Genomic DNA, 13,324 nt, shown 5'->3' on the forward strand with positions numbered 1-13,324 from the left:
CAGCTGATTAATCCCAGACAATAGGAATGGCTTTGTTTGAAATTAAGCTAAAGTTTTATGCATGGCTTTTTTTTTTTTTTTTTTTTTTTTGTAGAAGTGGTTCTCTTTTGTCATTTAAAGACATCAAATCAAAAGACGGAACAGTTGAGAGATGTGCTATACTATAAGGCAGAAACACTTACATTGGGACAGGATGGTCAAAAGCTTAGCATGGGCATTCTGTACTAGTAAATCCCGCTATTACAAGAGCTTGCACCCTACAGTCAGGGTAAGTAGTATTTAAGGTGCTTAGAAAACAAACAGAACAGGAAGTAGTACATCTGAGTAATTAGTAGAACAACAAACCTGGCATCCTGCAAGAAATCTAAAAAAGGTAGGTTTCAGTTGAGACAGACAAAATATGCAGCTGGAAGAGTTACAGCAATATTCATCTGTTTGTGTGCAAGGCAGTGATACAGCACATTATAGATAAAACAGCTTTCTCAAATTAGAAGTGTTTGTAGACTGTACTAGGAAAATAGTCAAGGAAGTATATTAACTTCACTTAGTCTTAACCAAATAAGTCTGTATCTCTTGGGATGAGGCTTTGATTGCCTTTGATTGAAGCCATAACTACATTAGTACTGAGCTATAGTACCAAAGCTACTTTTCAATTGCAGCATTGGAAGATACATCTGCCCAACTACTCTCTTTAGCCTATGTCGGATTTTGACACAAAACAATTTCAGCTGAGACTAATCAAAGTGTTAACTGTCAAGAAAACGTCTTAAAACTAATTTACTTACCTCTCAAAACATTTTTTTTCAGTTGTAATACCATACTGTAACTGAAACATGTAAATAAAGGGCAACAGACTACTCTTAGCCATTATGTGATTAAGCATTTTTAATATTTCTATTCACAAGCATTGTAGAGCATAACCAAAGCAAACAGTATATATTCGGAGTCTGTGCACTGATAGATTTGAGTCACTAAAGTACTAGTTCAAGGAGAACTGTTGGCATTTTGATTTCATTTTCAGTTGAGCAGATGGATGCAAAGTAATCACAGGCTAGGACATGTTCCAATAGTGCCAAGTTCTAATAAAAAACAAGATTGTGCGTTAGTAGCCAAGGCTGAGGCAAACAATTGTTCTGTATCATACACAGAAAGCAAGTAGTATTGAACAGAAAGTATTGAACAGAAAGTTTGGTCAACAAACTAGTTTTACTTATTTAATATTCTCATTGCTAATAACTCAATAGGCACAACAGTACCAGTAAGCATATGAACTTTAAAATGCACAGTTGCCACAGACAATTGACTTGACTACAGTAAGAGTGTTTGGTAGCAGACTTAGAGACGACTTTTGGATTCTTCCACTCTTAAGTGATTTTGTAATTCCTGATTAACTAGTCATGCACTGGAAAGAAATTCCACAGCAGTCTCCTTCTCTTCAGTTAACTCTTTAGCAGTCAGATCCATCTTCTCACGAGAAAAATCATTAATAGGAAGACCCTCAACAAACTTCCAGGTCTTGTCCTGTTCGGGAAAAAGTCCATATGATGACAAGCATCATTCAGTCTGCAGAAAACTAACTCTGCATTGTAAACACTACAGAGAATTAAGTATCAACTTTGAAGATGATTTTGAGTTTAGCTAATTTAGAACTTAGCTTCCTCAAAACACAATGCAACATTGAGTTAAAATCTTAGTACTGTGATTAGTGTTGTTCACCACCACAAAAAATAAAAATCCTATTTTATTTCAGTTACATAAAGATCTGAACTTCTAGAACAGCCAAGAGTAAGACTGCTTTCTAAAAAGCAATCTGCATGGTCAGAGACAAAGCTTACGGCTATAAAGCTACTTCTACCTGCTACAGGTAGAAGTGACTTTTGTTTTCTGATAAAGAATACCATCAGCAGTAGCTAGTCATGACAGACTCTGCTTCTTTAAAATCAGTATTTACTTGACAATAATTACTATAAATGGTGTATAACGGTCCCCTCTGTGAAAGACTACTAAAAGGTCCACCTCCCAGCAACTGCAGTCCCACAAGAAAAAACACTAGTGTTGACATGCTCATATGACAGTTCAGCTAGATCTTACAGAAGGTACTTAGTCTTAACTACGGTCTAGTTACCTTAATTACAACGGGAAATGAATAAAGCAAATCTTCAGGAACACCATAAGAATTGCCATCAGAAATTACACCCATGGAAACAAATTCCCCCTGAGAAACAGAAAAGTCAGGGATGAGTAACTTTTCATTGCTAGAAACAAGCAAAATTTTAAACTTTTGTGTATTATATATATATTTTTTGCATTTCCTATGACACTTTATTCCAGAAAGACTGATTCTTCCCTCCTCACACATACATTAAGGTAAAAGACACTGGCATTAATCAAAGCATTAGGCAAACAACCACTTATTCAAGTGCTACATCTTACCGCTGGAGTGCCAAACCAGATGTCCCTCACATGATCACAGATAGCTTTGGCAGCTGACATTGCACTGGACAGCTTCCTGGCCTTGATAACAGCTGCTCCACGTTGCTGAACAGTCTGTAGTTAAAGGAGAACAAAGAAAAACAAAAAAGGAAAACGTTTAAATTACTAAGCAGCAAAACCACGGCTTGGTCTAAATGCTGTTAGTAAATGCCACGAGGAAAGACCATCTTACAAACTTTAACTTAATCAGACCAGATACAGTTCTATCAGTAAATGAACATGGCACGTAATCCAGAAAATACAAATAGAAGAGTCTGGCCAAATTAGACAATTATGGAATATTTCAGAGAAGTTAGTTCTCAGTACCTACTTTATAGCTAGCAGCTTATTTCTCTCATAAGCTACCAGATCTTTCAATCATAGACCATCAGGATACCAGATACAGGTCAATAGTAACAAAGTTTGTAGAGTTTGTAACACTATGAATTTAGTTTTTCAGCTGAATAGCAGAGTGAACTACTTGCTAGTCTCCATCCTACGATATTTACTGCATAAAATTTGTTTAATGCCTGAAGATAGATGAAACTCCCTGTGCTCAAGATTGTATTTACAAATTGTACTTAAAATAGCTGCTGAAATTTTAGTAGTTTTTTTTTTTTAATTAAGTTTTGGTAAGGCTGTATGCAAACCAGAACCCAATCTTGAAGGAGCAATTATGAAATCTCATCCTAGCCAAGCCATTCTAGCATAGACCAGCATCACAATGTACCTAGATGTGCCTGCCTCCAGCCACATCAGATTGGCACGTTTTTGATTCTGCTCTACAAGAAGCTCCTATAACAGGTTCTTGCTTACTGTCTGGCTCATGAACTTTAGTTGTTAGCGTACAACCATTTTTTCTACAGAAAAAGCAGCAGAGGCTGGAATCAGCTGTATCCACAGACAAGCTAGGAAGCAAGACAGTATGATCAGATGACAAAAAAAGATGTTCCAAACACAGAGCATCTTGGCTAGGAAGAACACAACTGTCAGCATGCAGTTAACACTGCAATACCAAGTTAAGTATGTATGCTTAAATAACATTCACCAGTGGCTTTAGTAATCCTGTTTCCCTTTACATTGCAAGGATGTAGACTGTGTTCCTGATCAATTGCTACCTTTGTTTTATTTTACTACCTTTATTTATTACTACTTTGTATTAGAACATTTGCATGTATTGTCTAGATTTTTCAGATTACTTTTAAGAAATGCTACTGAGAGGCCATGGATTTAGATTTAAAGGGAGGACTCAGCTTTTTTTTCTTTTTCTTTTTTTTTTTTTTTTTTTTGGTGTTGGAGACAGGAGCAGCCATGGGGAAGAGTGACAATCTTCCTAATTTCATCTACAAAGCTCCTAAAAAAAAGTCACTAAAGTGAACCGTCAGTGGTGCCTACATGTCAGATGAATTACAACTAAGCTAAAAATCAGTATTATTTTCACTGAATAATTTTAGCATTCTAAATGGATTTTTCTTGTAATACTGGCATAAGTCTCATAATGCCTTAATTTTTCAACAGCAAATAACGAAGAAACAAGCCTTCAGAAGACTATTTATGCTAGTGAGATAGGAAGAATTGCTTCACTAAGTCTATGTTAGTTACATAGTTTACAATTTTTTTTAAATAGATTCAAGAAAAAACAGAAGCACAGAGAGATCATAAAAAACCTAGGATCTTACCAGGATAAAGTCTCCCTTCAGCCAGCTGTCATCTTTTATAGCTTCATAAACTCCAACTTCCTTTCCTTTCACATTTACCTTTGCATGGTTAACATCTGGATATTGAGTGGAGGAGTGGTTCCCCCAGATGATGACATTCTTCACATCATTAGCAGTCACACCAAGTTTCAGAGCAATCTAATAGGAAATTAAGAAAACGTAGATTCTATTAACTTCAGCTTCTCAGTTCATGGTTTCTTTGAAAGCATTGCTCTGTTTCTATTTAGTGGAGACATCAGGAAACATTCTGCCTTGAATAGATTCTTTTTACCTGAGATTTAGCTCTGTTGTGATCCAGGCGAGTTAAACAGCTGAAGTTTTCCTTTGGTATTGAGGGGGCTGACTTTGAAGCAATCAGGCAGTTAGTGTTTGCTGGATTCCCAACTACCACAACCTAAAGAAGAAAACAAAGGGAAAAAGCAGATGCGGAAAGATGAAGCAAAAGTCAGTATTTAGTCAAACAGCTATTTGTGCAAAATGAATTAAATGAAATATAGAAAAATTCAGCATATAAGCCATGGCTTTGCCTTCAAAGAAACTGTCAAGAAGTTAAGTTTTCTAAATCGCTTGCAATCTTCAGGACTGTTCTAGGTGTTTGTTATTTATAGTCGCTGAATCGTCATGAAAAGCTAGGCATTTTCTTTATAATACTGGCATTCAAATGTGAATGAGAATAGCATTTTTAGCGAGAGCCACATTACTGATGCACAGCCTGGCTTCAATCCCCATGCTACCAGGTACAGAGAAAGAACAGTATACACACACTACTCAGCCCACAGTGAATCAGCCATCACCTTATAGAGGGCTGCTCAGCTGGCTGTCATGTGTATGTGTGCGTGCGCATCTGTGTATGTGCATGCATGTGTGTGCACGTGCATGTCTGTGTGCACATGTCTGTCTGCATGCGCACATGTGTGTGCATGTGTGTGTAATTCCTTTATAATTAACAAGGATGCCAGAACAGTTGATTATCTCAATTTCATAGGCAGTTTGAAATAAAATACCATGCCTGAACTGAGATCAATTTATTACTATGGGAAACTGATTTTTATTGTTCCTTTAACGAAAATGTGCCTCAAATGATTAACATCCAACTCCACATAATCTCAATCACACAAACTAATCTACAAACCTCCCTTTGTATTTCTCTTTGGAAAATGAATTCAGTAAATTTTCCATTACTTTGCGATAGTTACATTGATTTTTTTTTTAATTCCAACTGTATAAAGAAGCAAGCAAGTCTTTAGAATCAGTGGGAAGTTCATCAGCAGAGGAAGTAGACATTAAAAAGTCAGTTACAAAGCACAGTCAGAGTCTGGGTCTAAGATTAAGAGCAGTAGGAGAGCAGCCACATGATCCCATTAACTGTGCTGAAGGAATCTGAGAGAGAACAATTAAAAGGTTCCAATGCTGCATTAAAGACCAAGATCCTAACAACCTAAGCAAAGCCTATTTTTTGTGCAACTGTAATTCCATATTGATACTGAAGTTAAGGGTCTTTATGTTAAAGCCACAGATGCATACGAAGTAGGAAGTTTCATGTGGATAATTTAGTTCTCCCAGCTAACACAAATAGCAAGCAGAAGGCTACCCTTTTTTTTTTTTCCTAAAACTGCTGAACACCTTCAGAGTTTGTGGAATGTACAATATAATGCAAGATTCACCTTCTGTCAGTGAATGAATGTAGGACTAAATCATTTACATATTTAAGCTATTATATCTCATCAAGCCCCAGGGAAAATTCCATATTCAAGATTAAAGGAAAGGAATGTATGCACAGAACAGGATTATACTTAAGCAGCATCATTCTACAATGTATTCTTTACATGTCATTACATAACTCAATAAAGAGTTAACTTTTAGAATTCAGTTTCTGTATTCACCTTGACAGTCTTTTTGGCATACTTGTCCAAGGCTGCACCCTGAGACTTGAAAATTTTCACATTTGCTTTGAGTAAATCCTTTCTCTCCATGCCCTCTCTTCTTGGCATGGAGCCAACCAGAATTGCTATGTCAAGATCTTTGAATGCAACTTCCTCCTTGTCTGTTGAAATGACCTCTAAGAAAAGGAAAGGGGGGAAAAAAATCCAAGAAAGATAAATATTTATGGCAAAGTGTTAATGGGATTATTCTTTGGTTCATAAATAGCGTGTATAATCCGATCTGACATCAGCAACACCTCCCCCTTCCAAAAATAGTAAGTATAGTCATTTGGCCCTAATTCCACAGATGAAAGAAAGAACTGTCTACTGACAAATATTTAGTTATACAAATATTTATCTAAAGCTTAAATATAAATTCTGAAAACACAGGAAAATGGCCTATGAAGACAGACACCTTTTCTCTCTCCCTCTTTCAATACATATACATATGTGCATGTGTGTGTGTGGCACACATCAACACAAATGAAATTTTCCTCTCCTCTTAAGAACACTTCAAACTGAAGCAGTACAGTAGTGTATACAAGTGCATGAGCTAGAAACCATACACTTTTCAAGTAACTGCTGTAATAACTTCAGTAGCTTCTACTGACTCCCTTTCTTGCACTTCATTAGAACATAAGAACTTAGCTTGTTTACAGGACTGATGAGCCATTTCTCTCTCTCTCTCTCTCTATCTTTTTTGATATGGCATTTCTGAAGACTTTGTTTAGTAAAAGCATGCAGGCATATCCAAAGATTCAAAGTTATCTTACCACTATGTCAAAATATAATATATATGGGTAGTTATCTAACAATTTGTTATACATGCTGACAACTCATAATTAGACAATTAAAGCCAAAACAGACTTCTACAGTTCTTTACATATTATCATTATTTGGAGAGGTAACATTATTCATAGTTTGCAGACTAAGTTTAATTACGTTAATTCACCTTCCATAAAATACAAAACCAAGGAAGTATCATCTAATATGTCCTGCTGCCTAACGTCAACTGTAGCAAGACAGAAGAAGATATAAGAAAAGTTCTGGCCACCTTTCAGCAGCGGTAGAGCACAGTCCTGCAGCTCCATCACTACACCTTCCAATACAGTCATCATGGGAGTGATATCCAGCAGCACAAGAACAAGAGGCTGTAAAGAAAAGAACGGCTTAGTATGAATTGGGCTTATAGGCATCTGCTTTTAAATGAAATTTGTCATGTTACCTTGTTATCTTCTGTAAAGGCTAGCAACTTAAAATCCATTTACAAAAAAAAATGAAAAATTTCAGCATGACTAACAACTGAGAGTTTGCACAACATGGGGACTCCATTTTCCCATTCAAAGAAAAAGTTACTTGCATATTGGTAAACCATTCTGAAAACCTTCAAGAAAACAAGTCTCTTAGGGACTACAGTTCTGACATTAGTTCATTCGTTACTGTGTAGCAGAGACAAGTGCTAATTCAGTGTGGCAGTTACCTGTTCTTTGCCAAAAACATCTCCCTTGGCAATGCTGTAAAGCAAGGAGTAAGCAATCTGCCCAGCGGCTCCAGTCACCAGGACTCTGATTGGTTCAGCCTGTAAGAGAGAATAACCAAGACTTACCCACTGCTACACAGTACGGTATCACCCTGTTGGAGAGCTGTAAAAATTAATGGTTACTATAGAAAAAGGGTTAAAAGTATTCACTCTGGATGAAAGCATGTGCTCAGATATGGAATAAGGCCAGCACCTAGGATCTGTTTCTATTCTGCTGGAACCACCAACAACTCTTGTCTTCAAGAGAAATAGACCACATCTGCAAAAATGACCTAACAAGAAGTGCTCCTGGAAAAGCTTCCCAAATGCCATGAATTAAAAATTGTTTGCCCTTTTCTCATTAAAAGAAAAAGCTTGTATTCTTTTAAACAACAATACCTCTTTAGCATAAGCACTTACAATATGCAGCCACTTACTGGATTATACCATAACTTCCGTACTTCAAGCTTACTATTCAAGTTTTATAAGAATCTGAAAACTGGCAAAACATGACAGTTTGTAATACCAAAGGCCCTTTATGTTAAGCATTTTGAATGCTTACTTGCCAGCAAAGACTTAACAAATGCCATAAGGCAAAGAATCTAGTGAACTTAAAATTACTGCCTCACTGAGCTGTTACACAGCAGATCTATGGACAAAAGCTAGTATCTGTATTTGTCTATAATGTAACATCCATAATATAACTGCCCATTACCAAACTGACATAGAATTCCAAAAGACTGGGAAAAGACTATGCCAATACAGTGCTATATTGCAAATAGAGGGAAGAGGAAGAAGAAAAAAATACCTGTTTTTCTCTGTTGCAAAAGTTTATTTTGTTAATCAGAATCAAGACTTTGGAAACAACACAGATTAGTTAATATTAACAAAACAAAGCACGCCAAAGGATATTCATAAACCCAATACTTTGTAAGTCTGGTTTTTACGCGACCTTTTTTTCCTTTGATGCAATAGGACCACAGTAGATTGTGCTAAAACACATATGAAGAGGCTCTGACTAGTCTGCTGGAATCCTATGCTCACTTTTTGCAAATAATTACAAGATGATCATTTGAGTTGTTGAAAATTTTCAGATATAATTGAACATGGAAATATATATTATTAAACTGCGTAGTGTGCTACATTCTGAGAAGTGTACCTGGCAACTAAACTCAGTTACCGCTGCTTTTTGCTCAGCACTGGTCAGGCTGCATCTGGAATAAGTCCATTTTCAGGACCTCCAATTTTAGAGGGATGGAAAAAAAAAACCAGATAGATAGGATCCAGTGCAGCATTACTTAGTTGGCCAGAAGCCTTGAACAAAGTCTGGAAAGACAGAGGACGCAATGAGACCCAAGAGCAGCCTACTGCTACTTCAGGGAGGGTTACAAAGGTGACCTTGCCACAAATTGCAGGTTCGGAAGTTCAGCTTGAAGGGAGAAAAAAAATCATGACTAATGTGGTACTACAGCACTGGAACAGGTTATCCAGAGTTTGTGCAATCTCCATCCTTGGAGCTTCTCAATGCTCAGATAATCAAAATCTAGATGGCCTGATGGCATGGATGACCTGATCTAATATTGACAAAAGTCTTGACACCAGGCTAAACTGGACAGCCTCCAGACTCAGAGCAAGAGGTCAGACTAGATGACCTCTAAGAGATCCCTTTCAACCACCACTCCTGTCACTGATATTTACTGGAAAATTACTTTTGGATTTGAATGTTTTTTCTCTGTAGTATTCACCATCCAAGCACAGCTGCATCAGGCTAGCATTAGATAATCATAAAAATTAGGCCACCTAGAAGCTACTTTGTTTTACATTAAGTAAAATCACAGCATAAGTGATTAGGTTAAATTACTGAACTCTCAAATTTAGAACTCTGATTTTGTCTATGTTATAAGAATGATTCTTAAAACATTTGATTAAATAATTACCAGTTGTGGTGTTGATCTGCATTGTTCATTTTGAATCTGTCCTATTGAGAGTCTCACCCTTAAAGTCTTGCCAAAACTAAGCAAAGAAGGGGAAGAAGAGCAGACAAAGAATTCTTGCCATTTTAAAAATCTCAAAACTCTTTCACTATTTTGCACTAGACACTCTAGAATAGCAAGTTCTAGATTACACTAGTCTAGGTTAGCAGAGTTATACCTCACACATTCATTGAAATACCTAAATGTTGATAAACAGCACAGACTACAGATGCACATCAGATTTTAAAGAACACTTTTTAGTGTGTTGATAATATATAGATTCTCTTTAGCAAAGTAAATGGAATAATGAATAGTCTTTTGAGACAGCTAATCATGTTAGTTTGAAAAATAAGTACTGGAAAGCTATTGCGCTGCAAAACTTGGCCTAGGTAAAATTGCTTATGAGTAATTTGCATACAAAAAGTAATTGCATGCTAAGCATGCTATTCCAGCACTAATGGAGATAATAACAGAACACATTTTCCTTGAATTACATATTATCAAAAAAAAATGAATTTGACACTCCAGGATTTCTGGTGAAGTGGAAAGAGGACTTGAAAAAGGTAGGCCTTTTCTCCTCTGCAGCTCAGGAACCAAACTAATGTAGTATTTCTTGTAATGTCACAAAAGAGGGAAAAAAAAAAAACAGAATTTTCTCTTCTATATGCACGTTAATCTGTGATTATTCATAAACAATTTCACTCATGGTAAGTCTTTAGCACAGCAGCAAAAAGAGGAAAGAAAGGAAGATACAAAGAGGTAAAACTGTTTTTTTTTACTGAGACAGAACTAACATTTAGCCTTGTTAAAAGAAGTTAAGAAAAAAAAAAACACTGGATAGTTGTGAGTCAGCTCAGCCTCCTCCAAAAAAAAAATATGCTTGCTTAGCACCATCCCTCCTGTCCTCTTCCCTCTTTTTTGAAACAGGGCAGGGAGGAAGAGCCATGGCAGCTGAAGGAATGAGGAATACTATCTACTACTTCTTTCTTCCCTTTTTTTTTTTTTTTTTTTTTTTTTGAATCTCCAAGCTTTCAGTATATTGGCTTTTTCTTTCCCTTTGCCCCTTCCAAAAGCAAACTATCAGTGTAAAAAATTTCCATACTGTCTTTTGATTCCAGAAGATGCATTAACAAATAAAAAAAGTTATACTTCTTATGAAAACAAAAGATATCTAACCTCCCCTAGAAAATTGAACTTGCATCACATAAGAATTAATATCGTTTATCATCCCAGGCTACTTTTGGAGGGAAGGGACTTAAGGAAGCACTTAACTCTCAAGCTGACAGTGTCCCTGTAATATGCAAGCTCTTTCTCTCCCTCAGAGAGGTTCCATGCATTCACATTCAGGCACTTCAACCCGTGACTTGGCTCCTACATGCAGCTTTGATAAGAATGCTTTCATGCACTGCTAACTACAGAGGTGACCTTTACTTACAGTCAAGTATAAATGAACTATAGGATAAATATAACCAAGCTGAATTATATAGTTTCAAAGCCTCCCCCACTGTGCATGTCAGATATATAGTTAAAAGAAGTTTTAAAAGACAGAGTAAAGATAGTGAGCACTACATCCCTAGATATCTTTTTCCTTTAATTCAGATGCATAGGATTTTCCTCCCTATATTATCATAGCTAAGAGTAGATCTAATATCAAATGATGAAATTATGGGTTCAATGACTTTTTTGGTTCATTTGTTTGCTTTGGCTTAAGAACTCAATGCCTAAATTATCTCTGATTACTGCTTGTAGTAGCAGACTTAAAATGTTTGTACCTCGCATGACAGTAGTACTACACTGTAAAACAGGTCTTATAAAAAGCTGACTACGCTTCAGGAGGTTACAAAGGTTAGTAAGAGTAATATTGAGTAACACACAATCAATCAGGAGATGTGGATATCAAAAGTTCTATGTCTAATCTACACAAGTGATAGACTCTGCATTATAGAAGTCTTTTTCTAACGGTAAGTAGTAAACATAATTATACCTAAACTTTATGTCTGTAGAATGCCATCATCTTAACATTTTTACTGAACATTAAAGTCAGTCAAGCTACCTTGCTTGAGAAGAATGCTTTAAGTTTACTATTGAGCTTAGTAAAACTGTATTTCCTCAAAAACTTAAGAGTCTGCCTAACAAACTTTCACTTTGTCCCTCTCTCTTCACAACAGGGATGCACTGACAATAAAAGCGTTTGGAAAGGCAGCAGATAGTATCAGCAAGATAGCTGTACACTTTAGTAACCCCAGGAGCACTACAGTTCATAGACAGAATTCCAAAGGAATTCTTTCTTTAAGAAATGACCTTCAGAGAGGTGTACTTACAAAGCTTTCTCCATTTCATTTAGCTAGTAGCAATTACATCAACAGACACTCGATCGCTTCATAAGTTTAATGCCTTTCTACAATACTGAATGCATAACTTGAATACAGTAAACAGGACAAAAATGGTGGCATTCTTTTTTTTTTTTTTAAGCATTAAAGTAATATTTTCAACCAGAAGTTCTCTTGAGGACCAACAAATTCATGGTAGTCAGTGTTCTCAAAGCTCAAGTTCAAAATAAAGCTTGCTGTCTTGTGGTCACCCTGGGGGATCCATATTTTGGATAAAAATAAGAGTGGAAAAGTAGCATAATTAAAGTTTATAGATTGAGGTACTTAGCTTACAAGCTATAGCTGGAACTAATTAGACAAGTTTTAAAGCACACAAGCATCTTCTCTACAGCAAAGCACCAAAAGCAAAGTAAACACCTGAATAATAGGTTGGAGAATCTGCATGAATAGCTTGACTTCTCACGGCAAGCAGGGATTACACAGAGGGAGGAAAACATTTTGCAGGCATTTTCCCTTGAGGTAACTAACATGGAAAACAGCTGCACCCAGAACTGCTGAAATCAGGTGAAATTCAGGAGCAAGCACTCACATAGTCTTGAAGGCAAAGTTATATAAGCTGTGGGCCTCAACCAGGGCTGCGGTTTTAGGAAAGGTGTATGTAAGTCCCTGAAGGGTCAGCATCAGGCCGCACGGCACCGCTTCACCCCGCTCTCCCAAGCGGGTGCGCAAGCAAGGAAAACCTCCCCGAGGGGCTTCCCGCAAACCGGGCGGCCTTTTCCCCACACCGAGGGGGAGAAGAGGCTAAAACCCGGCAGGGCTGCGTGTCGGGGGCCGACCCTGACCTCTCCCCTAGCCCGAGGATGGAGGAAGGTCACCTGCGAGCGGCGCGGGCAGCGGAGTCCGCAGAGCCCCGGGCCAGCGCCGCTTGAACGGAGACCGGAACACGGCACGGGGCCCGCTCCCCGCCGGTGCCGAGCGGCCCATCAGACCACTGCCCGGGGCCTCGCGGGCCGCCACGGCCCGGAGCCCGAGGGAAGAGCTCCCAGGCGCGGCGGCCTCAGCGCCAACGGCCCGCGGGGGAGCCGGCGCCATTACGGAGCTCCTTCTCCCCGAGGGGAGACCCCCCACCCCGACCGCGGGGCGCAGCCCAGGGCCGCCCCGTCCCAACCGCCGCCCCAAGGAGGGGCCCTCGCCCCGGGCAGGCCCCCCCCCCCCGGCTGGGGAAGAGAGGCTATGCGCTCGGGAGCGGAGCGCGGTACCGACCATGGCTGAGACGAGGCGCAGCTCCGACTGCCTCAGGGTCACCTCTAAAGCGCGACTGCAACGGCGACAGCGCCGCGCTAAGGTGCACCGGAGGGGCGGGGCAAGCCCTCCCCGCGCAGCCCGCGCA

The 13,324-nt window shown here is 38.5% G+C and overlaps 1 protein-coding gene across 1 annotated transcript; it reads right to left on the minus strand.

The window, feature by feature from the left end:
- Window positions 1-867: 867 nt before the first annotated feature.
- Window positions 868-13,301, minus strand: MDH1 (malate dehydrogenase 1). Its single transcript, XM_062571437.1, has 9 exons — window positions 13,198-13,301; window positions 7,593-7,691; window positions 7,167-7,263; window positions 6,074-6,249; window positions 4,462-4,584; window positions 4,152-4,328; window positions 2,434-2,547; window positions 2,126-2,215; window positions 868-1,521 (listed from the first exon to the last, which is right to left on the minus strand). Exons 1-9 carry the CDS (start codon window positions 13,198-13,200, stop codon window positions 1,396-1,398), a joined length of 1,005 nt encoding a protein of 334 aa, XP_062427421.1. The 5' UTR covers window positions 13,201-13,301; the 3' UTR covers window positions 868-1,395.
- Between the last annotated feature and the right edge of the window lie 23 nt (window positions 13,302-13,324).

This window comes from Rhea pennata, chromosome 3 (assembly GCF_028389875.1).
Source record: "Rhea pennata isolate bPtePen1 chromosome 3, bPtePen1.pri, whole genome shotgun sequence".
Classification (NCBI taxonomy): domain Eukaryota; kingdom Metazoa; phylum Chordata; class Aves; order Rheiformes; family Rheidae; genus Rhea; species Rhea pennata.